At 45.2% G+C, this 23367-nt stretch overlaps 1 protein-coding gene across 4 annotated transcripts in view; it reads right to left on the bottom strand.

The window, feature by feature from the left end:
- FAT2 (FAT atypical cadherin 2) overlaps positions 1 to 23367 on the bottom strand; it is an 87689-nt gene that overhangs the window by 37324 nt on the left and 26998 nt on the right. For all 4 annotated transcript variants that reach the window (XM_032259832.1, XM_032259833.1, XM_032259830.1 and 1 more), the window contains exons 3-10: positions 22128 to 22442; positions 15244 to 15302; positions 13068 to 13379; positions 11537 to 11747; positions 9407 to 9546; positions 8548 to 8829; positions 7242 to 7452; positions 611 to 4663 (exon numbers count right to left, since the gene is read on the bottom strand). In XM_032259832.1, the coding sequence (XP_032115723.1) occupies positions 611 to 4663; positions 7242 to 7452; positions 8548 to 8829; positions 9407 to 9546; positions 11537 to 11747; positions 13068 to 13379; positions 15244 to 15302; positions 22128 to 22442 (5583 nt within the window). The remainder of the gene's footprint in view (positions 1 to 610; positions 4664 to 7241; positions 7453 to 8547; positions 8830 to 9406; positions 9547 to 11536; positions 11748 to 13067; positions 13380 to 15243; positions 15303 to 22127; positions 22443 to 23367) is intronic.

Raw genomic sequence — 23367 nt, 5'->3', positions numbered from 1 at the left:
TTAGTTTTACAGTAGGTATCTACTAAGGAAAACAGCTTGTAGGGTAGGGTTTTAACCCCAGCCCTGAAGTAAGCACAAGAGTGTAACCTTGGTTGAACTTCTCCATCTGGGCCTTGGTTTCCACCTATGTGAAATGAGGAAATTATATCTAAGGAAGTGCTGTCATTCCTACACTTAGGACCTGTGATTGACTAAGAAGCATTTTGTATCACTCACTACTTTCCCTGGGCAGGACACTCTCCGTAAAGTCACTTGACAGAATTTTCACAGATCATGCAACTTTCTTGGTGCCTCCTCCATCTTTCAAAAGACAACTGACAGCACTTAGAGTATGATTCACATAAAATAATGAGACATCCTTTTTGCAAAGCACTTTCTAATGTATAGGGCTCTCTATAAATTAAGATCTTACCAGCATGCCTGCGAGGTGAATGAGAACATGCATGCTAAGTCTATAGGTGGAGCAACTGAGGTCCTAGGGGGTTAAGTGTGCCCAAAGTCACACTGCTAATAAGTGGCAAACCCAGGACATGAATCTATTTTAGGGCACCTCTTCCTGCATTTTTTTCAATACATTCCCGAGCCTGCAATCCATGACAGGTGTCCTTACCTGTGATGTAGCAGGTGACTTGCCTGTTCTGCTCAGAGATGTCAGCATCCAGGGTCTTTAGAGTGGCCACCAGTTCACCGGGCTCACTGTTCTCAATCACGGATCCTCTGTACTCTTCAGAAGCAAACCGGGGAGCATTGTCATTCTCGTCGGTAATGGAGACCTGAACCAGGGCCTGAGAGGATAGCTGAATGGTCTGTCCATGGTCATAGGCCACCACATGAAAATTATAAGTCTGGCAGGTCTCACAGTCAAGTTCCTGGAGTGTGGTGATCCAACCACTCTCACTATCAATGGCAAAGAGCTCATGGACATTGCTACCGGGGTCTGCAGACAGCCTGTAGCTTACCTGGCCATCTCTCCCAGTGTCCTTGTCAATGGCAGTCACTTGAATGACTGAGGTCCCCACTGGCATATTCTCAGTGAGGACAGCCTTATATGGATCAGCCTCGAATACAGGCCTATTGTCATTGACGTCTATCACTTGGATGTTGACAGAGACCAAGGACACCACGTCAGTGTTCTGAAGGCAATGTGCCATCACATCAATCTGGTACAATTTGGTGGATTCATGGTCCATGGTCTTCCTCACCTTTATGACCCCTGTGTCTGGGTCCAAGGAGAAGACACCATCCTTGTTGCTCTCAGGTGTGGTACCCCGCACTAGACTGTAGATGACTGGATCATGAGCTGCCACTGCTTTAACAACCCCAATTTCAGACCCTTCTGGAAGGTCTTCAGATGCAGGGAAAGTATACAGAGGTTCAGAAAACTTTGGCAAGGATACTTTTTTAGGAACCACCTGAAGTCTTACGGGCACCTGAGAGTTCCAGTGAGGAGGGCCTCCATCCTGGGCTTTGATTATGAAGTCGATGCTCCGATTTTCCAATCCCACCAGGCTGTCTTTCACCTTGACCACACCAGTGACTGGGTTAATTTCAATGACATCTTTAACTAGGTCCTCTGGGTTCACTGAGTAGGTGACATCCGCGTTCTGACCTTCATCTGCATCGTAGGCCAGCACCTGGATAACCGGGGAGTCTTTGCTGACATTGGATTGAATGGATACCGTGTATGCAGATGCTTTGAACTGTGGGGGGTTGTCATTTTCATCTGTGAGGATGATCTTCACCGTGCAGAAGGCCACTCTTCCTCCTCCATCTTGAGCCATGACCTTAATAGCAATGACTCTCTCTGTTGAATTTTCCCGATCCAGTTTCTGCAGAGTGGCAATCTGGCCATTGGGGCTTATGGAGAACTTCTCACTTGCTAGTTTATTGATGATAGTATAATCTATAGTACCATAGGGACCACTATCTTTGTCTATGGCTAGCAAATCAATCACCTTGGTTCCAACCATTGCATTCTCTGCTAATTCTGCCTCATAAAGGTGCTGCTGGAACTCTGGGCTGTACTTGTTGGCATTTGTAGTGTTGATGTAAACAGGCACAGTTGCTCGGAAGACCCCATCAGAAGCACCTACCCTTAAATTGTAAGAAGAATCCAGGTGCTTTTTGCAAAGGTTGAACATAGAAATTATTCCTGACGAGCTGTTAATGGAGAAGTGCCTGTCCTGATTGCCAGAAAGAATCAGGTACTCCAGGCGGGATGTATCCCTGCTGTCAGGGTCAATAGCCTGGACTTTAAGAACCAGGTGTCCACAGGTTGCCAGCTCACTGACATTGGCTTCATATTGAGGTTGTCTGAACTCTGGGGGATTATCATTGATATCAGATACATTGACAACCACAAGGGTTTCACCAGTGAGTGGAGGATCTCCTTTATCCATGGCCCTGACTTTCACATGAAAGCGTTGTTGGGCTTCATAATCCAGTTCTTGAACTGTGGACATCTCCCCCGTGCTCCCATTGATCTGGAAGAACTTGGAAACATCTGAGCCATCCTCCACGATCTGATAAGAGACGTCACGGTTCCTCCCTGAGTCCTGGTCAGAAGCCAACAGTTGGATCACAGGGGTCTGAGCAGGCAAGCCTTCTGAGATAGAAGTGGTATAGACCAATTGGGAAAAAGTGGGAGGGTTATCATTGACGTCCTCCACCAGGACTTCCACTGTGGCTTCAGAAAATGAACCCAGAGCTGTATCTGTGGCTCTGACTGTGAACACATGTTTGGTCTTAGACTCATAGTCTAAAGGCCCTGTTACTGTTAGGACACCGGTCTTAAAGTCAGTGGTGAACAGCATCAAAGGTTCTTCCTCCACAATGTTGTAGATGAGCCGGAGTCCCTCAGGACTTCGGGCCTGGGTGTGGAGAATTGGGGTATAGAGGGTGATATTTTCAGGTACTCTGACTTTGTAGTAAGGACTCTGAAACAGTGGGTTGGATTTATTTCTCACTGTGACAAGTACCTCTTCCTCACTCTGGAGGGATGGTGTTCCTCCATCCCGAGCAATGACTTTGAGGCGATACTTATTTAAAGCTTGATAATCAAAGGGTTTCCTGAGTGATATGTCCCCAAGATAGGGGTCAATTCGGAAATATGTATAATCTTCTGCAAATGTATATGTAACAGCCCCGTTTGTCCCCAAGTCCTCATCAGTGGCAGATACCTGAAAGAGGACATCCCCTGGCTCTGTGCCATCTTGGATGATTGTGTAATAGGGCAGATGCTTAAATTTGGGGGGATTATCATTGACATCCTCAATAGAGACTCGTACCAAAGCCTGAGCTACCCGTTGAGGGGTCCGATTGTCCCTCACTTCCACTGCCAGCTCGTGAGTGTCCTGCTGCTCCCGGTCAAACACCACACCTCTTGTCTCCAACACACCTGCTGACTGGACCATATGAAACATATCTGTGCCATTCAAGAGGAAGTAGGAAAGGGTGTCATTCAAATAATTGCCCTGGGTACCAAGAATCACCAGTGCCTTTCTGTCCTGCAAGTTCTCCTTCACAGTTGCGCTATAGACATCCTGATCAAACTGCAAGCTTTTGTCAAGGACTTGGGTCAAATAAATTTTTACCAGGGCAGTGTCTTGATACAAGCCATCAGAAGCCCTGATGGTGAGCTTCCGAGAGAGTCCCATGAAAGCAGGATTCAGCACAGATATGCGGCCAGTCACAGGATGGATGGTAACAGCTTCATCAGCATTGCCAGTTTTGATGCTATAGTTGACTTCAGAGTCATCATCGCTGGCCCGCACCATGAGAAGCTCCATGCCTGGATGGATAGGCCCCACTATTGCTACCTCATATATCTGTTCTGAGAATCTGGGAGGAGAGTCATTCACATCTCTGACATTAATGATGACTTGGGCAGGTCTGGGTGCAAATAATATGGGGCTTCCCTGGTCATGGACATAGACACAGAATTTGAAAGAGGGCCTGCTCTCATAATCCATCTCTGATACAATGGTTAGGGTTCCCATGCTGGGATCAATTTTGAAAAACTTCAAGGCCTCTGGCTCCAAAATTTTATACACCAACAAGGAATTAGCTTCTTTGTCACTGTCAGAGGCATGAATCACAAAGGGGTGGTTGTTTTTATCCATGATCATGCTGTACAATGGAGCTGCTTCACTAATTTGGCCCACAAAAGTTGACTTTAAGAACATAGGAGCATTGTCATTTTCATCAATTATGTCAACTACCACTATGACATCAGTAAATGCACCTGCCATATTGCTGCCTCGGATTTTCAGCTGGTAAGATGAGATTTTCTCATGGTCCAGGTTCTTCTGGGTGGAAATGAGGCCAGAATATGAGTTCATAGAGAAGACACCATCCTTGTTTCCCTCTCTTAACTCATAGGTAACTTCAGAGGAGCTCATAGCAGAGACAAGGAGGATTGGGGAACCAACAGGGATTGATTCGGGGATCTCTACAAAGTACTCGGTGTTTGAAAAGATAGGGGCGCTCCTATCTGAGGGGTAGACATGAATGATCACTGTAGCCAGGTCATGCCATTGTGGGGAGCCTTGATCTTCTGCCTTCACTGTCAGGGTATGCGGGGCATGATTTGCCCAATCAAGTTTTTGAGCTATAGTAATGATGCCTAGCAGGGCATTGATGTTGAAGAAAGCTTCACCATTCCCTGAAACAGAAGACAAGAGAAACAAGTGTGCCACACCTCGAGAGGTATCAACTAGGTTTTCTAGATCAGTAAATGGGCACACAAAACCTGGACAGAGCAAAATCTGCATATAGTGTATATCCACCCTGGATGTAGTGTGTAGGGTAGATACTTTATAAATTTTCTAACATAGTGCACATAGTAGGTACTTCATATCACTATCAACTATCACTAAGTTTCCGGGATACAACTTAAGCTACAAATCAAAGGTATATGAGGTCTTTGAAACCAAAAAAGGAGACTCCACAGGAAAAGCACACTCCACTCTGAATTTCAGTGATGCCTTTTGTGGGAAAAGCTTCTTACTGAAAAATTGCATTATACAGAATATTTAACCATTTTTTATATAACTTTTTTTTTTTAGAGTCAGGGTCTTGCCTGTCGCCCAGGCTGGAGTGTAGTGATGTGAGCATGGCTCACTGTAGCCTCAAACTCCAGGGTTCAAGAGGTTCTCCAGCCTCAGCCTCTGCTGGGATTATAGGTGTAAGCCATTATGCCTGGCTACATTTTTACATAATTTTTAATAGCTTTGATTGTATAGAACACCTGTATCTCTAGGCTTCTGAGCAAATGCCTTTGCACCACGCCTGTATTTCCTAAACTTTAGGCATTCTCACGTCATCTTTGTAATTTTTTCAATATCCATCCATTGCCTATGCTATTTTACACTATTAATAAATTGATGTTTTCCTTTAAATTAATTCACTCTTAAAATTTGATAAATATTTTTAAAGGTAAATCTATGTTGCTTCTTTGAATAAAAACACCATATTGCTTTCCATAAATCAGAAGTTACCATAAAAAGAAGTCAAAGAAAAAATACCCCATTAAAATCAAGATACTGCTTGCCAAAGGTCTGAGCCTGTGAGCTATCTTTTTTTTTTTTTTTTTTTTTTTTTTTGGTAAACAAAGAGTGGCAGGTGCTAGAGAAGACTAATAGACATTCTAGTACCCAACAGAGACTTTGTTCTTCATTTTCTCAGGGAGTAATTTAAAGAGGAGTGCTTTCTCCATGCCCAATTACCTTTTGATGCCATAACTGAGTAATGCTTGAATTGCTTTGCTCACCACCACAGGTACAAGCCTTACACTTGAGAAACTATTGCACTTTACAAGTCTTATGCCCTCTATCACATGGGTGCAAATTTTATTATTTCAATGACAAAGCAAATGGCTAAGTTTTGTCATAAAACTTTCAATCTGATTCCTCCACCTTTGAAGCCCTTCTCCAGCTGACTGGTTAGGTGATTTGTCATATAACGGCTAAATTCAGTCAAAGAACATGGTTTTAATGAGTAAATAGCTGTTTTAAAGTGATTCCGTTAAAAGCAGCTAAGTTACCAACCTGGATGTAATCCTGATGATAATTTATTATGTAATATAATACTGCTGAGATAAATAAATCAGGGCACAAAACTGTATATTCATTATGATCTCAATATTACAAAAATATGCATAAGGGAAGATGAGAGGGAAAAGCAGAAAATAATCATTTTAGGGTGATGAAAATTACGGCTGTGGGTTGTGTTCTTTATACATTCCTGTGCTTTTCATGTTTTCAAAAATGAGCATGTGTTACTTCTATATCAGAAGAATATCTTAAAACTAGTCTTATCTGGAATATAAAGTCATTATCTCCATCAGTGAGGTTGTCAATGAGATAAAAGATGTGATTTCATTTCATAAATCACAAAAAGCAAGCAATGCATTATAACCCGTATTCTTCTTCAGGGGTGAATAGACTTCTGTGATATGGCAACCAGTAGCTACCGTACAAGCTACTGGCATGCAGTAAATGAACGTTAGATCTTGCAAGGGCAGACAGCAAATTATGCTCATCTTTGTTTCTCATAGCAACTAGCTCTATGAAGTATTAATTATTAAATATAATTATTACTATTAAATATCATTAATTAGGTATTATAATTGTTACAAATTATCATAAATAATTAGTTGGATACTGGATATTATCACTTTTGTTATAGCAATTGCTTATAATTAACACTTATCAATGAAAGTACTAGCCTCTGGCATTTGTATTTCAATTTACAACATGTGTTAACATACATTTTCTCTTTTAATTTTTGCAATGACTTTCTATCACAGGTAAGATGATTCCCATTTTTGAGATGAAGAAACCTGTAAGATAGATACTAAATCACTGTGCAGCCTTATCAGAAAATTAAAATTACTTCTAAAACTAAGCCATACAACTTACAAAATATTCTAACATACATGTGTGAAGCTATTACATTATTAAATGTTGCATGGACTTCATAAATATCTTCTACATATTTGGTCATTGGTGGGTTTATATAATATATATGCAAATTCTCCCACAACATGAGTGGTCCTTAGTTACTGTTATTACTATCTTTGGAAGTGCATTAATTAGGTAATCCCAGGGAATGCTCTAGAATTATTGTTTGCCAAGACTTCATGAGCCTGGTAATTAATTTGAAGATTCATGCCTCTAGTACTTTCCTTTATTTCTAAAGCATCTTGACCCATCCTCTGAACTCATGGCCCAGCCTCTCACCTTTCAGGAGGCTGTAGCGGACCTCAGCATTGGCTCCCTGGTCAGCATCCATGGCTCGGACCTGCAGCAGCTCTGTGCCGGGGGCTGTGGTGTCAGGAATACTTGCCTCATAATGGAGCTGGGTGAAGCGGGGTGGGTGGAGGTTTCCATTCTCCACATGAATGGTCACCCATACAAAGTTCCTCTTAATGGGTATTTCCTGGTCTCGGACCTAAGAACCCAAAGGGGTAATTGGGTGAGCAGCAAATGGAATAGGAGGAGACAGAGTTAGGGTAAGGTCAATGAACTAGAATGTCAATTTAAAATATGCCCAATGGTAACTAACTCTCCATATTCTTTTAAATATTGTTCTAATCTATGCTCTTTTTCTTCTTTTATGTAAATTTATCAGTCAGTGATTCCCAGGCTTAGCTATTTTAATTGATAATTCTATTTTAGGAGAAAGGCAGAAATAGGCAAAGAAGCAGTGTTTTCCAAATTACAACTCAGAGAATATCCATTCTTCAAGTCGTTAACATGTTATGCAGGAAAAAAATTATATGGTCACGTAAATGTGGGGAGCACTGAATTAAATGAAATCGGTTTTCTTTGTTGCAGGACTTCTCAGAGCCTTGAATACATATTATATGCCCAGAGGATGATAAATTAGCACATAAGAACCCTGATCTTTAAGACAGGAGGCCAGACTCTGATCCTGGTTCCATCATAAATAACTGGATGACAGTGAGCAAGTCTGTCTTTCTCTGTTGATCTCAGGTATAAGATGAGACAAATGAGCAGGGTCAGGGATAGAACTACGGGGAGGCAAGTGAGGCAAGCAGGGTGCAAAATGTAAAGAGGCGCTGACTCCTGGGGTCGTAGAAACGCAAGCACATGGCCCAGAGAGTGAGTCCTCTTACATTTTGTGTCCTGCATGCCTTGCTGGCCTGACCTAATCCTTGCTCTCAGCGGGAGGGGCTCCGTGTCCCTTCCAGCTCTGACACTATGTGAATCCACATTGTGTCATGAAGTCACTGAGCAGGGAGAGAGCTCTTAGGGAATATTTGGGTGAGTCTAGTGAGAACCAAGGTTGACAGGAGTTTCCTTGGCAGCTGTCCCATCTCTACCTTCACTCCCAGGCATCCCTTATGGAAGGTGCCCTTGGCCAGCTGTGAAATGTCACAACTCTGTCTCATGGATGGTCCGTATGGGCATCGGTACACCTGGCTCACTAGGGGAAGGAGGACCTTCAGCACGTCTCTAAGCGTGTCCACCCCCACACATCTACATGCAAGCATATTCTCACCCAATTTTTCCACTTACTCACCATGACTGTCAGTGTGTGCTGGGAGGGCCCTGAGCCCAGGTCCAATTTCCCCACTGTTACCAGAACACCACTGCTGGGGTCCAGCTGGAAGAGACTGGCACTTCCTGGGTCTTGGCTGCCATGTATGGTATAGATGAGGCCTTTGCCCTTGTCTTGATCTATGGCCTGAACTCGGAGGAGCTCCACCCCGGGCAGGGTGTCCTGAGGAACTCTGACTTCATAATGAGTTTCCAGAAACTGGGGTCGATGGTGGTTAATGTTGGCAATCATGAAGACATGGACCTAGAGAGGGAAGTCAGGGAGAAGGTACACTGCGAGCCAGGTCGGCCTGGACCTCCCTGTACCATCCGGGCCTAGCACAGTGTCTGTCACTCAGCAATCACTTGATAAATATTTGTTGAATGAATGATAGTATTTCAAAGTCAAAAGACCTTCAGATGCTGCAGAGTCTAGTGTTTTTCAAAAACAGAAATTTTCCTGAATAGTCTTTCCATCAATGGTAATGTTGTGTGAAGTCCAAATATAAGAAAAAGATAAAATCCTGGCTGAAGCCAGAATAGAAATTCAGAGCCCCACTTACCCAACCATCATCCCCCTATACCCATGGTTGCCCACGGTACTCTATCTTTAATTAAAACTGCTTATTTAAACAACCCCCTGATTACAGATAGATCTAGATTGGGAGCAAGAATTCTCCCAGCATCACAGAAGCAGAGAGTGTATTAGACAAGAATCTTGACTCTAAATTCAGTGTTCCTTGAGGAACACCACATCCACAGAAAACCTCTGTAGTCTCACCGCAACCAAGGAGACCTTCCCTCCCCTCTCAACACAGGGATCCCCAACTGAGGCCTCTAACCTGGGTGGCAATGGTGCGGGACCCATCTGTCACCGCGACAGTCAAGTTATAGCTCGACCTCCTCCTGGTATCAAGAGGCCTGGCAATGATGATGCTGCCTGTGGTCTTCTCAATGTCAAAGTCCATGTCCTTATCCCCACCTAGAGTGGGGGTGGGGAGAAAGCACACACAACCTCAGTGATTTAGACAGCATAGCAGAAGATGGGCTTTGGTTGTCAGGCTTAGAGGACGTGGTGGTAAATGCCAACCTTGGCTGGCAGGACTGTGGGCATTCAAGGAGGAACCTGAGTCAGGGATTCTAAGACTCTATTCAGAAACAGCACAAGATCTGGGAGACAGGTTGTGGTATATTCCCCCAGGGAGTCCCCAAAAGTGTAATTTATTCTGTCAAATTGCTGTCAAGTTATTTTTATTTGAATTTGATTAATAAATCAAATTGATTAATAAACTATAAGAATCCAAATGTAAAATACCATGAAGCTTTTTAAATGTCTAGTATATAAAAATATGTTTAGCGACACGCAAATATGTTCATGACAAATTACATTTTAAAATATTATAAAACCATATTTTAATATAACCCTAAGGGCATGTGTGTGTACGTGTGTGTGTATGTGTGTGTGTGTGTGTATGTAAAATAAAAATGACAAGAAAGAAACACATCAAAATTATAACAGTGGATTATCTTCTGATTGGTGGAACTTTAGGTGACTTTTATTTTCTTCTCTGCATTCATTTGTGTGTGCTTATTTACTTACTTATAGACAGGGTCCCGCTCTGCCACCCAGGCTGGAGTGCATGGTGCAATCATAGCTCACTGAAACCTTGCACTCAGCCTCAAGTGATCCTCCTGCTTCAGCCTCTCAAGTAGCTGGGATTACAGGCGTGAGCCACTGTGCCCAGCCCATTTGTGTTTTTGAAATGTTTTAGAGGGTACATGCGTTAATTTGGCATTAAAGAAAAAAAAGTCAAACAATTAAAAGAAAGAACAGTAAACCAGCTGGGCACGGTGGCTCACACCTGTAATCCCCGCACTTTGGGAGGCCAAGTGGGTGCGAATCACTTAAGGTCAGGAGTTCAAAACCAGCCTGACCAACATGAAGAAACCCCATCTCTACCAATAACACAAAAATTAGCCAAGCGTGGTGGCATATGCTTGTAACCCCAGTTATTCGGGAGGCTAAGGCACGAAAATCGCTTGAACCCTGGAGGCAGAGGTTGTGGTGAGCCGAGATCATGCCATTACACTCTAGCCAGGACAACAGGAGTGAAACTCCATCTCAAAAAAAAAAAAAAAAAAAAAAAAAAGGGCAGTAAACCAGAACTGGAAGTAAGTACAGGAGTTTCAAAGATTGGGTCAGGTGCATATATTCCATCCTACTCTTAGCCAGGATGGAAAACTCTGTACTAGGACTCCATGTTCAGTGGGTGCGGACACTCTCCAAAGATTTTTAACCTGGAATCCCTGGATGGATTTCAGAGAGCCTATAAATCCTCTACATTGTATGCAGATTTACATTTGTGTGTGTTTGTGTACGCAACTTGCTGGGAAGAGGACCTAAGCATTCACCAGATTCCTGAAGGGTTCTGTGACCTCCAGATGTTGAAACAAAGCCTTGGTTTAGAGACAGAGAGGAATTTCAGAGAAGGCCATTAGAACCCAGATCCAAGTGCCTCCTGGAATGAGAATGGGCATTTTCCCCTGATCTCAAGGGCGAAACCTGGAGCCAGAACACTGAGCATGGCCCCAGGGCATAGCTGATGGCAGGGTCACTGTCAACTATGATTTTCACATTGAGGCAGAAAAAGGAACACCAAGCATGTGCTTTCTGCTCTGGATCTTTCTGGACCATCTTGGCTCTCCCAGGCTCTTGGAGTAACTGAGACACTGCCAGCTCTGGGTGGGGTTAGAGATTGTGGGTGGAGTGAAAGGAAAACTTGGCAGACGTGGCATTCTTACTGCCTGTGCTCCCAGAGAAGCAGTAAAGAGGGAGTCCTCACTCAGGGCCGAAAGAGGGGCTGCCAAGGAGCCTGACCTTGAGAAGGGTCAGAAGGACTGTAGCAGGAAAACGAGCTAGTGTATAAGGATGGGAGTGGCTGGCCCTCATTGGGCCCTTGGCCTCGCCTCACCTGAGATGTTGAACCAGAAGAGGCCAGGTCTGCCCTCTACACTGATGACCCCCACCATGTGGTTCACAGGGTCCGTCTCCATGACCGTAAAGCTGTAGTGGGTCTCATCAAAGGCCAGGGGAATGGAGGACGGCCGAGGCCGAGGGATCCACTCAATGTGTAGCCGGACACTGGCTGAGAGTGGTGGCTGCCCATTGTCTGTTGCCTTGATCTGAAAGGGGCCAACACCAAAACTGAGGGTTAGGACCAAGAGACAAGAAGGCCCAAGCAGCCAGGACAGGAACCAGAGCGTCCTGTGATTCTGACCAAGCTGGCCTCTTGTCCAGTCGTTCATCCATTTGATGCACGCTTGAGGGCTTGCTGTAAACAGGCACCCTGCCAGTAGCTGCAGGCATGGTGGCGAACAAGACATATAACCTGTGCTCAAGAATCTCATGGTTAGTATAAAAATCATAAATGCCACTGTTAACTGAAGACTCACTATGTGCTACTTCCTAAACTGGACTTTACATACATATGCCCTTTGCTTTTCCCTACTACCATAAACCTAACAAGCTAGAATTTTTTGGACACTCACTATTATCAGGCCTTATTCTAAGAGATTTGTGTATAATATCTGATTTAATTCTCACAATAACCCTGGAAGAGGTTCTATTGTCATCTCTCTTTATTATTATATTAAGTTCTGGGGTACATGTGTGTGCAGATCGTGCAGGTTTGTTACATAGGTACACACATGCCATGGTGGTGGTTTGCTGCCTCCATTGCCCCTTCATCTACATTAGATATTTCACCTGATGCTGTCCCTCCCCAATCCCCCGCCTCCTACCACTCCTCTCCTAGCCCTGCATCCGCCAGGCCCCGGTGTGTGACGTTCCCTTCTCTGTGTCCGTGTGTTCTCATTGTTCAACATCTACTTATGAATGAGAACATGCAGTGTTTGGTTTTCTGTTCTTGTGTCAGTTTGCTGAGAATGACAGTTTCACGGATGAAACTGGAAACCATCATCTCTCTTTCACAAGAAGAAACTAGGGCTCATCGTGGTAGATTCGCCTACCAGATGAATGCTTGGCTAGCAATGAAACTGGGGTTGAAGTCAGGCTGACTGATACAAGCACCCATGCACTACCTACTTGATATATTGGCTTTTCACAAGAAAAATGTTCCTATCTCCATTTTACAAATGATAAAACAAAGGTTAAATGACTTGTCCAAGGTCACACAGGTGTAAAATGGCAGTAGTAGGACTGGAACCCAGGCTTATTGCTTCCAAAACCTCTGTGACTCTCACAAAACCCTTCTAAGAATAGAGGGGATTTCCCAGGCAAAAATTGTATTGCCCTCAAAGAGAAGGACCCAGAATTTGATTCTTTGGCTGAAGCTGGGACTCCCAGTTTCTCTGGGAGAAGGCCAGGAAGGAGAGTACCACGTCCCTCATGCTGGCGGGCTGTCTCCCTCCCCCTGAATTCTCAAAGACGGTCCCTAACAAGCGTGCCACTCCTCCCTCCGTGGCTTCCATCTGTCTGCTCACCGTTAGGATGTTGTACTCTCCAGCTGTAAAAATGCTGCTGGATGACACCACACCTGTAACAGGATCGATACTGAAGCCCTCCTCATCGCTTTCCTCGATACTGTAGGTGACTCTGCCATTAAGACCCTCGTCCAGGTCTGAAGCCACCAGCCTGTACACAGGCCCAGGGGACACTGGGCTCAGCCTCTCTGGAAGGCGGACATTGAAGAGCTTGTGGGAGAATACAGGTGGATTGTCATTGACGTCCAAGATGCCTACCACCACCCTGGAGGTGGACTTTAGTGGAGGCTCCCCGTTGTCCAGCACAGTCACCTGGGGGCAGAATTGAGCATGAGCACCTGAGCTGACAATTGCAAATTAGTGACTATATTTTGCCACCCACCACAGCCCTGTCACCACTTTTAACAACCTAGAAATATTAGTCAGTTTGTTCTTTGGTATATGCTTGTGCTTTCTATTATTGTAACGTCACTTACTTGGAACTGAGCTCTCTGGTAACTTTGCCCATGGGAAAGCCAGTGAAAACAGTGAAAGGAAATAGGAAGAACTGGAAGAAGACAGAGTCAGAGTCTCTAGACAAAAGCTGGTGTTCTTTATGTGGGACAACCCACGGGCCATTTCTCAGAGACTACCTACTTGTTATTTGCTTGTGTTTCTAATCTTAGTTCTCTGGCTTCCTTAAGCTGCTCAAGATTAGAGAAAACAAATGAGAAGGTGTTTATGAGGGAATGAGTGGTACTTTTTGAGTCAGACACATGGTCTGATGCATGCAATGAAATCCAGAGTGAGGAAAGGCCCCAAAACCATTTCAGAACCAATAGCTATTTAATGCAGGGGCAAATAATCACATGCACCAATAGCTGCAAGGGCATCACATCAGATGATGTGATGATTTCCACCTGAAATGGCTCAGAATTTTAAAAACATTTGGTGTTTAGAGGTAAATATCTGTTATTGAACGGTGGAGAATGCTTTCAGTCCCTAGGAATTCTAGAAGGCCATTTGGCAACTGCTTACTAATAATACCTCTTTCCTTCCTTCTTTCCTTCCTTCCTTCCTTCCTTCCTTCCTTCCTTCCTTCCTTCCTTCCCTCCCTGCCTCCCTCCCTCCCTTCCTCCCTCCCTCCCTTCCTTCCTTTCCCTTCCTTTTTTCCTTTCCTTCCTTCCTTTCTTCCTTTTTTTCTTTCTTTTTTTCTTTCACTGAGTCTAGCTCTGTCACCCAGGCTTGAGTGCAGTGGCACAATCTCGGCTCACTGCAACCTCTGCCTCCCCAGTTCAAGCGATTCTCCTGCCTCAGCCTCCCGGGTAGCTGGGATTTCAAGCACATGCCACCACGCCTGGCTAATTTTTGTATTTTTAGTAGAGACAGGATTTCATCATGTTGGCCAGGCTAGTCTCAAACTCCTGACCTTAAGTGATCTGCTTGCCTCAGCCTCCCAAAGTGCTGGAATTACAGGCGTGAGCCACCACACCTGGCAAATCATACCTGTTTCTTACCAAAGGAAAAAGAATGTGCAGATCCTGGAAGTATCAAAGGCAAAATTTACTTCCTGCTGAGGAATATGTATTCCTCCCTCCTTATGCCTTTAAAACTACAAGAGATCATCAGTGAAGGACAGCTCAGGAGGAAAATAGTTAGATTTCCACCTGATATTATTCTCTTCTGATTTAACTCCCTCTAGGTCACTAACCAAAGCCTTTCATTGGAACAGGCACCAGGAATGCCTATGTGATTTTAGAGGCATCCTAGAAAGAGCATAGATCTAGAAGGCACAGGTCTGGTTTTCATCCTGGCTCTGCTACTGACCTAGCATTTGACCTTGAATGATTCTGTCTCCCTGGGTCGGGAGGGATGGACCAAACTCAGTAAGTACACAGAGCATGTGTCCTGCTCCCCTTTCTCCTTCACTCCCTGCAGGCATTACTAATCAGTCAATGGTCCCTGCCCAGCCTGGACACAGTTTCAGACTCCTTTCCTTCTCAGCACTGAGGAACTAGCGAAGATCCAAGGATCATTCAGCAAGGTCCAGCTCACGTATATCCTCCTCCCTGAGCCCAGACCCTCCTCAGCCATAGTGCTAGACATGCACGTGGCTCCAAGGCCTAACGTGGCTCCATAAATCACCTTCTGTAGGAGGCATTCAAACCCAGTGGATGGATTCACCACCATTACTTACCTCCAGGATGTGTTCATCCTTGTTCTCTCTGTCCAGCTGCCGGGCTGTAGATAGGAGACCTGGGAGAGGGATGGTAGGGGAGAGACATGAGCAAAAGGCTTCAGGGACACTTTACTGGGGCAAGTTCAAGAATTACATTCAAATCTCAGATAAAAATTCTTTTGATCTTTGAAGAACAAGTAAAGACCATCCCTGACTTAGGATAGTTCAACTCAAAATTTCCTGCTTTATCATTGTGTGAAAGTGATACACATTCAGTACAAACCTTACTTCAAGTACCCATACATTTCTGTTTTTTACCTTCACTTCGATATTCAAATACTGAGGTATTGAGTACAAATACTGAAGGAGTAAAAATACTGACATATTGAAATATTTAATACTTTATTATAAAATAGGCTTTCTGTTAGATGATTTTGCTTCTCTGTAGGCTAATGCAAGTGTTCTGAGAACATATAAGGTAGGCAAGGCTAAGCTATTATGTTCTGTAGGTTCGGTGTTTAAACACAGTTTTGACTGACAATATTTTCAACTTATCATGGATCTATTGGAATATGACTTCTCTGTAGGCTGAGAAGAAACAGAACACTAAGGGGAAATGAAGGTAGGGAGAAAAGGAGGGGGAAGTGAGAAGGTGGGAGAGAACGGCAGAGACAGTGTGTCAAGTGAAGTTTTCAGCTACTTCCTGCTCTCACTATTAGGCAGGGGTGATACAGCAAGACTTCAGCAATCAGCCCACCACGGGCAGCCTCCCCGGTCAGGATGGTTGCCCACTGGAAGCAACCAGCAGGGTTACTGGTGCACAAGGGTCAACGTCAGCACTGCTGTGATGCAGTTTTGGTTCCTTGTCACTAAAATCTATGGAACATGTTTGCATCTGGATGTCTTCTGCTCATCATTCATTCCCTCTTCTTTCAAAAAACGAACCCCAGTTCTCCTGAGGGGGAACCACGCCATTCCTAATTTTAGTCCTTTGTCATCTGGGGTGAGGCTGACCCACCTGAGGAGAAGTTTATAGCCCAAGCATAGTCAGTCAGCACGGACTAGCCCCCTGGCCCTCGCACCTGGCTCTGTAATAGACCAGTCTGTCTGGTGAGAATCAATTCTGGGACTTTTGCAAGAGCTCTAGAAACAGACTTTTTCACTGCTGGTATGCTGAGAGGACAGGAAGAAACCTGACAGCAACAAGAGGAGGGACTCCTGGGATAGAGCCACTCAGAGAAAAGAGGCCAAGAGATGGGTGGAGGCAGAGCCTTCATTAAGTCTTCGAACACTGACTACAGCTGTGCTTGCAGCCATACTATGTCTGAAATTCTCTGTAAAGTAAGAAAACAAATGTCTTTTATTGACTCAGCCAACCTGCCTTGGGTTTCTGTCTTTACATCCGAAAAAGTCCTAACAGCCAATTTAATTCTGAGAATTCATATGTTGGGACGGGAGTGGGTTAGGGTCATGGTGGGTCTGGGGAAGCAATCAGGGTCTTTGGGATTGGGAGGCCTCCAGGAAGGATACTGCCCCCTGACTCAGCCTCTCTCTTCCCCTCCTATGGCTCTGCCAAACCCCAGCTCCAGCCTCAGCTTCCTTCCAGGGAACCGACTAACTCCCTCTGCGCCTCGTATTGACTCCAGAAAGCTCCTGCTTATTTCTCCACCTATTCAACCCCAACCTCCTCTACAAAAGGAGGAGTTGAATTGGGTGATCATTAATGTCTTTTTAGCTTAAATTGTGAACTTCTCACCCCACTTGAAGGGATTTATTCTAAAGAAGTCAGTGCATATATCTGAGTAGGTGATTATATAAGATGTTCACCATAGCCATGTTTTAAAAAGCAAATAATTGGACACAATCCATATAAGGGAAGAGTTGTATACATTTTACATAAAAAGGAATCTTAAGCAACTATTCAAAACACATGTTGTAGTCAGGGAAATGCTACACACAATATATTGAGTAAAAAAGGCAGTTTGTCATCCAGGTGCAGTGGCTCACGCCTGTTATCCCAGCACTTGAGGAGGCCAAGGTGAGTGGATCACCTGAGGTCAGGAGTTCAAGACCAGCCTGACCAATATGGTGAAACCCCGTCTTTACTAAAAATACAAAAATATTAGCCAGGCGTCAGGGCGGGTGTCTGTAGTCCCAGCTACTCAGGAGGCTGAGACAGGAGAATTGCTTGAATCTAGGAGGTGGAGGTTGCAGTGAGCCGAGATCATGCCGCTGCACTATAGCCTGGGTGACAGAGCGAGACTCCATCAACAACAACAACAACCAAGGCAGTTTGTCAGGAGCTAGAACAGAAATAACAACTATTGCCTTCAGTTTCAGAGAAACCATAAAGTGGTAGCATTTTTCCCATTTATTAGTATTGTTATTCACCAGGGTCCTGGTACTGGCTCTTCCCATGACAGACTGGGGCAGCCCTTCTCTATTCAGAGAAGGGCTCCTCTGGGCCCCTCTCAGTAATTGAAGAAGTTGGGCAGAGAAGTTCCTAGCTCTATAAGATTCAGGGAAGTTGAGGTCGTGGTTTTTAGGGACCCAGAAGGTCATCCCAAGCCATGGCTGCTGTGGAAGTTCTCATAAATGAAAGCAGAGCTATTGGTAGAGGTCAATGGACCATCTGAACACTTTCACAAGTTTCTTGATCTTGTTTAGGTGACGAAGTGATTGAGATCATGGAATTAAGTGTAGAAAAAGAAGCTCAGTGAAGAGCCCAGAGGTTTCCTGGGGGGGCTCAGTGACAGAGCTTGGAGCTCAGGGAGGGGAACAAGGATTCCGTGCTGCTCCAGAGACTCGAGTCATGGCAATGGGAGTGTGGTGTGAGGATGTGGGCTAGGCTGGAGGCATGTTCTTGCCTTGTGGCAGTTGAACACAAGTCATTCCAGCTTTTTCTTCCCTAACTGCAGGTTGGCATGGGAGAGATTGAGAAGGCTTCTGAAAATCTCCACACTCAGGCGCCCTTCCAGTCAAAGGAGGAGGACGAGAGGAAGGAAAAACACACTCCTGTGCAATGGGAGGGTGTGGATATTGTCCCAGCTCGGCCCCAAGCTGAGGGGCCTCATGGGGAAGGGCCTAGGGCCCGGGGTCCCCCAGGAAGAGCACAAGGACTAGGGGGTCTTGGCAGGTAAGCCTTCCATCTGGCTCCGTCCCTTCCTTTCCTCCCTGCCCTTCTTTCCTCTCCCTTTGCTCTGTTCTTTTCTATGTCTCTCCTTCACTGTCCTCCTCCTCTCTTGCCTTCCAGCTCTTCCTCTCTCCCTTCTCCGTTTGTGTCTCTGAATCTCTCTCTCTCTCTCTCTCTCCCTCCCTCCCTCTCTCTCCACCCCCTTCTCTCCCCTATCCTATTGGGTTTTCTTTTCTCCTTCTGCTTCTCATCACTGCCTTCCCCGACCTTCTAAAGTCCTATGCCTCTGGAATCAATGCCCTGTGGCTTCTTGCACAGTGGCCCCTATTCTCATCCTCATCCTCCTCTCTGAAGTTGGTGTCGGGGTTCCCAGGAAGCGCCTGAATAGAATGGGGACATTGCAGATCCACCTCCATAGGGCTGTGTGCACATTCACTAAGGTGCATAGAAAACCCTCGCCCTTCCTGGATGAGGCGGCACTCAGTAGACTTCATTCACTCTTGCCATTTTTCTCCTCCAAACAAATGCTTCCCCAACACCCTATCTCAGACCCATATTTGACCCTTTATCTTTTCTCATCCAACAGTTTTCCAACTGTTGTTGACTCCACCTCTGACAGATTCCTGATCTTTAACTCGTCTTATCCTGAGTCACCGCCATCTAGGTCTTGCCCCATTTCCACCTTCATCTTCCTCTTCTTCCCTCCTGCAGCATCAAAGAGCCAACCCGCATGGAGCTCTTGCATGCACAAGCGTTCAGCTAAGCTCTTTCTACATCTCCATATATTAACTCATCAAGTCCTCACAACAGCTCAGGTGGTCTCTATTATAATCTCCATTTCACTGGTGAGAAAACTCAAGCATAGAGCAGATAAGTCATTTTCCCAAGTGACTTATTAATGAGTGGTGGAACTGAGATAAAAGTCCATCTACCTGCATTGTCTTCAACAAGATCAGGGTCTTCCTCCCTCCCAGATGGCACCTGTGTCATCATCCTAGCCCATGTGCTCTCCCGGACTGCTGTCTCTCAAAATCCTCCCACCCCTCAGCTCAGCATAACTACCCCTGTTCCAGGAAGCCCTTGCAGATCCACCACACAGAGCAGCTTCCTCTTTTTTCTGAGTGGCCAGGGCCCTGCATCTACACATATTTTATAATATTATGCTCTTTCAAACTTGTTCTATCGTGTTTATATTCAAATCTTCATGCTTCTGATGGACCGAATTTCTCAAGACCTGAAGCTGTGTTTTATTATCTTCATATAACTCCACAGCATATTGTTTAGAAGCTTGGCAAGGGCAGACACCTTTAAACATTTGCTGAGTATGTGAATGAATCTTCGGCTTAACAAAACATTGTGGATGCTGGCAGAGATTCATTCATCAATTTGGCAATTATTTGTTGAGCTCCTACTGTGTGACAGGTACTGAAGAAATTCTGGTGGGCACCAACAGTTAGGGTCCCTTTTCTCAGGAAGCTCTGAAGTCTAGTGAAAGACACGGATGATTAGTGGCATAATCACACAAGTGAATATAACGTCCTGCATGATAAGTGTCACAAAAAGGAGTAGGTGGTGCTGGAAAGTGTGTTAGGGTATCAGGAAAAGCTTCTCTAAGGAAAGAACAGCTGGGCTTAAATCTGAAAGAAAAGCGGGAGTTAACCAGACAAAAGGAGAGAAGAGTCACCTGCTAGAGAGAACAGCACATGCAAAGTCCTGCATGGAAGGGTCCCCAACTGAGGCAGGCCATGTGGCTGGAACATGGGGAGGGGCAGCAGGAGAGGGGCAAGATGAGGCCAGAGGTCAGCAAGGGTAGACCAGGCACGGGTTGGCAGGACACAGCACAGCAGGATCTGACTTTATCTTTTTTTTTTTTTTTTTTTGAGACTGGGTCTTGTTCTGTCACCCAGGCTGGAGAACAGTGGTGTGATCATGACTCACTGCAGCCTCGACCTCCCAGGCACAAGCCATCTTGCTACCTCAGCCTCCTGAGTAGCTGGGACTTCAGGTACACACCATCACGCCAGGCTAATTTTTTATGTTTTGTAGAGATGAGGTCTTGCCATGTCACCCAGGCAGCTCCGAACTCCTGGGCTCAAGTGATCCTCCTGCCTCAGCCTCCCCAAGTGCTGGGATTACAGGCATGAACCACTGTGCCTGGCTTACTGACTTTATCTTAAGGGTACAGGGAAACCATCCAAGGCATCCAAGTAGGGAAGTGGAACAAAGTAAAAGTGGTGATGAGAAAGGTAGACAGGGGTGCATTGGTAATTAGTTCTACTTTAGAAAATGTTCATGCTAATAAAGATTCCTTCCCTTCAACTGCAGAAAGGCTAAGAATGTCTCTGCCCACTAGGGCATCCTGCCAGACCTACTGTCAGTGAACCGTTGATAGTAAACAGAACAAGGATTTGGAAGAAGCTGAAAAGTTAATGCCTTAGGTGAGAGATCTATTCCCACTTCTGAAGAGAGAGGGACAGGGTGGGCCCAGGTAGAAAGGCAGCTTCAGCCTGTTTTCCAGGAGAAAAGCATCCTCCTCCTAGAACTACTCCACACCACGAGGTCAAAGGTTAACAGGAAAGGTTGGCAACAAATGTTAGCAGGCAAATAGGAACTTATATCTCACCCGCCCCTCTGCACCAGGACTCCCAACCTTAACCCCCTCCTGGCTCCCTTTTGTCTTAAGAATCAAGGAATTGCCTGCTTGCATTCTTCCCTTCCTCCAGTCGCACCAGGTTCCATCCTTCTCGGACAAGAGTAAATTGCTTGAGATGGGAAAAAGGATGTTGGGTTCCATGGGGAAAATGTTAGCCTTCTCTACAATAGGATTGTTGTTCATCCCCAAAGAGGAAGATGCGGCTTTTAAGAAGCCTCTGCAGTAGTGGGACAGGGCTCACACATTGCAGCACCAAGGAAAGCCAGCAGGTGGCGTCAATGAGGGACGCAGGCGAGGAATAACACAAAGCGGATGGTAGGAACTGCATGGACCAGAGCACCTGTGCCAGGTCTACAAAGGGAGCTGCTGTCAGTTCCTGTCCATTGTGGCCCAGCGGGACTATGAAGACAGTGTGGCCCGATCCTTCCATTTTAAAAAAACAACCAGAAGTCTGAACTGTTTTGTGGAATTTTCCAAGTTTCAAGTGTTGGTTGCCAACTTGAAAAATTAATTGTTTGAAGCTTAAGCAAATCAAACAAAACACCTCTATGGGAAACATCTGACTCACTGCTGCCAGCTGACCTCTGGATTTCTCCCAACCACCCACCATCCTTGTCCCAGAAGGCTTTGGGCAGGTGCTACTGAGATAGTTGACAACATAAGTGGATTCACATTGCCACCACTCTGGGCAGGGTTGAGATCAGTCTGGAACTAGGGTTAAGGAATTTAACCTGTGGCTTGTGACTCAGGAGTCAGGTTGGGACCTCTTGGAGGTCTGAACTAGTCCCAGCTTGACCAATGGGCAACCTGCTTCCTTGGGCCCCAGGGAAGGAAACATGATGACAGGTCCTTTTCATTTTCCCAGAGATGGACTTTGTAGAACAGCGTTGCCAAATGTCAGCACACATTTTAAACACATCAGAATCCCCTGCATGCCTTGTGAAAACACAGATTGCTGAGCCTCACCCTCGAAATTTTGATTCAGTGGGTCTAAGGTGGGATTGGAGAATTTGAATTTCCAAGTTCATGGTAATGCTGATGGTGCTGATTGGGGCCCACAATTTGAGAACCCCCATTGTAGAGATCCCTGTTCACCCAGTTTTTTTGGATCCTTACCTGTAACAGGGTGAATATTAAAGAATCCCATGTGGTTCCCGCTGGTAATGTTGAAAGACAGTTTCCCTTTGGAGCTAGAGTCTGGGTCCGAGGCATCCAGTTGAAGCACAGAGGTGCCCACGGGAGCATCCTCCTGGATGGAGGGGTAAAACACAGCTCGGGACATCTGGGGTGGGTTGTCATTGGCATCCGTAACCTCAATGTAAACTTCAGTTACAGAAGAGAGGGGCACAGAACCCCTGTCCACTGCTAGTACCGTCAACCAGTAGTAAGGCGCAAATTCTCGGTCCAGGGGTGCCAGAGTCTGAATCATTCCTAGAGACAGTAAGTCAGCAAACCCAAAATACTTTAGAGCTCAAAGTGGCTTTAGAAATCGCCCTTACCCACCATTCCACAAACTGCACAGTGGAGAGGATATTAATAAGTCGGTTTTCTGTGAAAAGAAGGAACTGCTTCTACCGTATAATGTGGGAGATGCCGAGTTGAACACAGGGGAATTAACATCCTTATCCTAGAACCTCTCAGAGCCTTCCTCTGCTAAAATCGGTCCATGCCTTTAGCAGGTGGGCATATGTAGGGTTTTCAGAAGACAGTAGTAGTTTATCTACCTTCTCTTGACTACTTAACCAAGCTCCATTGATTTATTTCACATTCTGCAAGTGAGGTTTTCTTATAGTTGTCCTTGAACTGTTTCCTTCACCCTTTATGTCCTGGTAGATTATCAGTTTCAGGGTTGGGGATTTGATGAATAAACTGCTGTTCTTTTCTCCACCATTTTCATGATTTTAAGGGGCTGAGCTTCATTCTTTCGTTCGTTTCCTCCACCAATTGCTTGCTATGGGCTAGCACTGTTCTAGAAGTCGAGGGTCCAAGAATGTGCAAAAGAAGCTTACACCCCAAGCTCTCATGGATCACACTGCACTGGCAGGGCCTGTGTGAGAGGATGTGGTCCATGCTCACAGCCACAGCATGACAGAGATGACAGCTGGGGAAACTGAGGCTCAGAGAGGTAGCACGACTTGACCAAGATTATGTAGCAAGTATGTGGAAGAACTAGGTCTGGGACTGACCCTTAATCTAATGCTCTTTCTAAATAAACAGCTTAATTAGATTAAGAGACAAAGGTTGTTGAAAGCCAACACTGAGAACAAGTTATTACAACTTGGTTTGGTGGAAATAAATGACCCACCAAATTTCAAACTCCTTGAAAGCAGTGATCTTCCTTTACTTTCAATCTCCC

This window comes from Sapajus apella, unplaced genomic scaffold (genome assembly GCF_009761245.1).
Source record: "Sapajus apella isolate SASKATOON/1434 unplaced genomic scaffold, GSC_monkey_1.0 scaffold112, whole genome shotgun sequence".
Classification (NCBI taxonomy): domain Eukaryota; kingdom Metazoa; phylum Chordata; class Mammalia; order Primates; family Cebidae; genus Sapajus; species Sapajus apella.
Note: the sequence above shows the minus strand (reverse complement) of the source record. Positions and strands in the feature narration are given on the sequence as shown.